The 4,279-nt window shown below is 38.4% G+C and overlaps 1 protein-coding gene across 1 annotated transcript; it reads left to right on the forward strand.

Moving 5' to 3' along the window:
• Positions 1-2,439: 2,439 nt before the first annotated feature.
• Positions 2,440-3,066, forward strand: LOC145818274 (uncharacterized). The gene has a single exon (XM_082912907.1). It carries the CDS (start codon positions 2,440-2,442, stop codon positions 3,064-3,066), a length of 627 nt encoding a protein of 208 aa, XP_082769033.1.
• The last annotated feature ends 1,213 nt before the right edge of the window (positions 3,067-4,279 follow it).

A 4,279-nucleotide genomic window follows, 5' to 3' on the forward strand; every position in this document is an offset into this window, starting at 1 on the left:
GAAATTCGCATTCATGCATGAGTGATTCTTCGTTCCTCGTAGCCCGTTAAATAAAGCTTAATAGTATGTTGTTCATTAATTAGCTAAATTATTACCTAGATTAGTTCTCAATTGTAATAAGTAATTAGTTAGTATAGTTAATTTATTTGATGTTATAATAGCTAGGTCAATTTGGACATTTATTCAGACCCTCCTATGCAAGGGAAAATATGTAATAATATGCGTATGTCTTCCAACCCCCGTTTCTTTCTCTCTTTTATTTACTCGCTTATAATGGTAGCATCATGTTTTACTTAGCATTTTCAATGAGTTGCATCCATTCATTTTGCATGCATTAGGGTTCGGCTCATCATACTAACTAATGTCAATTCAAATTCCTATCTGAATACGTGCTTAACTACATGCTATCAAATTGATTCACATGACATGCTAGTAGCCGAGCTTATTATTTGCATTATGCATGTGTTGCATTAGTCATATTGCATTGTTTAGAAGCATGCATTTTGTCTAATTATTTTGCTTTATTTGGCTTGCCTTGGAGTACTAGATGAGCATTCATTACTTTAGCATATTCCATGTATGTTTGTGTTGCCATGTCAAACATGTCTACTATGAGGCTAAGTGTTTAGTTGATATACATGTTTGAATACCTGTGGATGAAGGCTAATTTGCTTAAATTGGGATATTTTGACTAATGTACATACAAGTTCACTTTTACAAGTGACACGTATTCAAAACATTTTTCAGACAAACATGAAATCAAAGAATTCAAATTTTGTGAATTGGTCTATACTTGTGTGCATCACATAGCAAGAATAGTATAATAATCGGAATAAGAGCATAGAATGTACATAAAAATCCTATCATGATTACTAGAGGCCGATCTTTGATTGGGTGAGTGGGGTGCTCAATTCCTGACCTTCCCCTCTCATACCTAAGTTCCCAATCCGAGACACTTTAGTGATGACGGATAAGTGGCCTTTGGCATGAGTCACGAGTTTCCTAAATTTTTCAAAAATATTTAGGTGGCGACTCTGAAATCTGGGAAAACAATCCATTTTTGGCATTTTTGATTCAAAATTGATTTTTCAAAAGATTTTCCATATTTGGACTCATTTGTGTTTATCTATTTCAAATTGCGCATGTGAAAATAGATTCAAAACCACAAGAGTCCGAACTGTAGGGCTAATCGTATCCAAAGGGAGCAGGGAAAGCAAGCTACAATTTCTGGCGACTCTACTGGGGAATTAGAGAATTTGACTTGAACTTCATGATGTGAAATTTTATCTACATATATATGTTCTTTGCATTGCATTTGCATTGTTACTTTAAGTCACTGTGTTTTCCATCTGCTATTCCTGGACAGCTTGCCGAAGGCTTGCCTAAAAAGCTTGCCCAAAGGCTGGCCGGTCATGCGCTCTCCATGTTGGAAACACAACCCTTGGATCTGGATTACCGTTGTACCGGTTGACCCTTCTTTCACTTCTCGGTATTAGGTGTGAGAGGTATATTAGGTAATCTTGCCGAGGTACCCCTTTTTGACCATACAGCCTAGTTGTATATAGTAAAGCTATAGTGACTATTCCAACTTAGGACAGGATGCCACCCGTTTACGGGATGTTTTGAAACTACTTGCTTGAAGTAGTACAGCCTAGATCATGCCAAAAAATCTAGGATAGGATAACCCTACCCCCCCATAGGGGTGTTTTAGTTCTTTTACACGGTATGTGCTTTTGCAGTGAAACTGTACAAGAATGTTCATATCAGGGGTACAAATTGATATCAGTTTAGGAACAAAGTTCAGTGGGAGTTACAATTATTCAGCTGTGTGATTACATTTGTTGCCACTTGGGTCGAAGTGTTGTCCATCATTGATTGCGTCCCTTTTCCTTTCTTTTGCTAGCTAGTTTACAACCATAGCTTTAGATAGACCTGATGTCCCCCAAGTTGTGTGGACTCATTCAGGAAGACATTGCAAAACTCGAGATCTTGTTGGTGGTCAGCCAATGTTAGTCTCTTTTCCCCCGGTTGTTCACCGAAGAAGGGGCAGACAGTTATCAGTACCAGCATAGAGCACTTAGCAAACACCTGTTCGTTCCCACCCATTCAGTTCACTAGTACCTAATTCGCCCAGACCAACAATGGCACAGAATGCAAAAGAAGTTGTTGCCATGATGGCAGGATTCCAGAGAACCATGGATACCGTGAATCAAAGGATGGCCACACAGGATGAAGTTGTCGCTGATCTACGATGCCCATCTGGGGCATCAGCATCTACCATGCACCCAGTCCCAACCAACTCCTGATCCCCCATTATCGGTTAAAAACCTACACGTCCCGAATCCTCATAAGATGTTTGCATCGGCCCCAGCTTACAAGCCTATGGCATAACCCCCTGCGGGACTCCTTCCCTTGGATATCAACGATATTGATCCAACCATGATCAAGATTGCCAGGCTAGAGAAAGCGCTTAAAAAGTCCCAGGGCTTCAATTCTATTTTGGATATTGAAGATGGCTATACTGAAGCCTCGGTTAGATTGCTAGAGAAATTTAAAATGCCCCACATCGACAAATTCTATGGGAGTGAGGATTCGATTGTGCATGTTCACCTGTTTTCGGATGTACTGAGGCCAATGGACCTATCTCAGGCTCAGAAATTATCGTTGTTCGGGAGAACGCTGTCTTATGTGGCACCCATCTGGTATGCCAAACTGGAGGATTCTACTAACCGAAACTGGAAGGAGCTATCTGAGGGGTTTGTCAACCAATATTCATATAACAATCAGATAAAGGTAGCCATCAGTGAGCTAGAAGTAACTACCCAAAACCCGAAAGAACCTTTCATCGACTTTGTCGCAAGATGGAGGGTGGAGGTAGCCAGGATGACAAATAGACCCTCTGAAAGGGAGCAAGTCTGGCTGGTGGTTCAGAATCTTGAGCTAGATACACTGCAGAGAATGATAGCGGCACCACTATCTACGTTTGCTTCTCTACATAAGTTGGGAGTCCAAATCAAAAGTGCATTCAAGAAGGGCATCATTATGGCTCCTTTCGGATACGACTAGCCCCACAGTTCGAACTCTTGTGGTTCTGAATCTGATTTCACAAAGTACAATGTGAAATAGTGAAAACATAAAAGAGTCCAAATTCGGAAATTCTTTTGGAAAATCGTTGTTTAAATCAAATGCCAAAAACGGACTGCTTTGCCAGATTTCAGAGTCACCACCTAAATATTTTTTGAAAGTTTAGGAAACCCGAGACTCATGCCAAAGGCCACTTATTCGTCATCACTAAAGTATCTCGGCTAGGGAACTTAGGTACGAGAGGGGAAAGTCATGAATTGAGCACCCCACTAGCCCAATCAAAGATTGGCCTCTACTAATCATGATGTAATTTTTATTTATGTTATTTGCTCTTATTCCGGCTTTATTAGGCTAACTTACTATGTGATGCACACATAAGTATAGACTATTTTGCCAAAAATTGAAACATTTGATTTCATATTTTTTTTTTTAAAGAGTTTGTGAATATTCCATTTGAAAAAGTGGGCTTAAAATGTACATTTAATCAAACTATCCCAATTCAAGAAACTAGCCTTCATCCATAGGCATTCAAGCAATTATATCATTAAAGCAATTAGTTTCATGAAAGTATGCTTGGCATGGCAACACAAACACTCGATGCAAGATGCTAAAACTCAAAAATTGCTCACCTAGTACTCCGAGCCAAAACAAAGCAAAATAATTAGAAAAATATGCATGCTTCTAATTAATACAATATGACTAAATGCAGCGCACTCATTATGTAATTTATAGGCTCAGCTACGAGCATGGCATATGATTCTATTCAAGACATGCAATAAAGCACATATTTAAGCAATGAATTTGAACATCGATATTGGGTTAGTATGATGAACCGAACCTTGGATGCATGCAAGAAAATGGATGCAAAGCATAAGAATGCTAATTTGAAAAATGTTGTTCTCTACGAACCATCGTAAGCAAGTAAGTAAAAGGGAGAAAGACGTGGGGTTGGAAGACATACAACTTATTACATGTTGGCCCTCACATAAGAGGGTCCAAATCAAAGTCAGAAAGTCCAAATTAAACTAATTATTACAAAACCAAATGAATAAATAAGCAAAGAATTAACTAGCTAGCTACTCTATTACAACAAGGATAATAATGAGAAATAAACTATCTATCTAAGTTAATTAGCTATACAATTACAAATAAACAATACTAATTACAACAAGACTAATTGTAACAATAATAATAA

This window comes from Camellia sinensis, chromosome 2 (genome assembly GCF_055761805.1).
Source record: "Camellia sinensis isolate YWXY chromosome 2, ASM5576180v1, whole genome shotgun sequence".
In the NCBI taxonomy this organism is placed as follows: domain Eukaryota; kingdom Viridiplantae; phylum Streptophyta; class Magnoliopsida; order Ericales; family Theaceae; genus Camellia; species Camellia sinensis.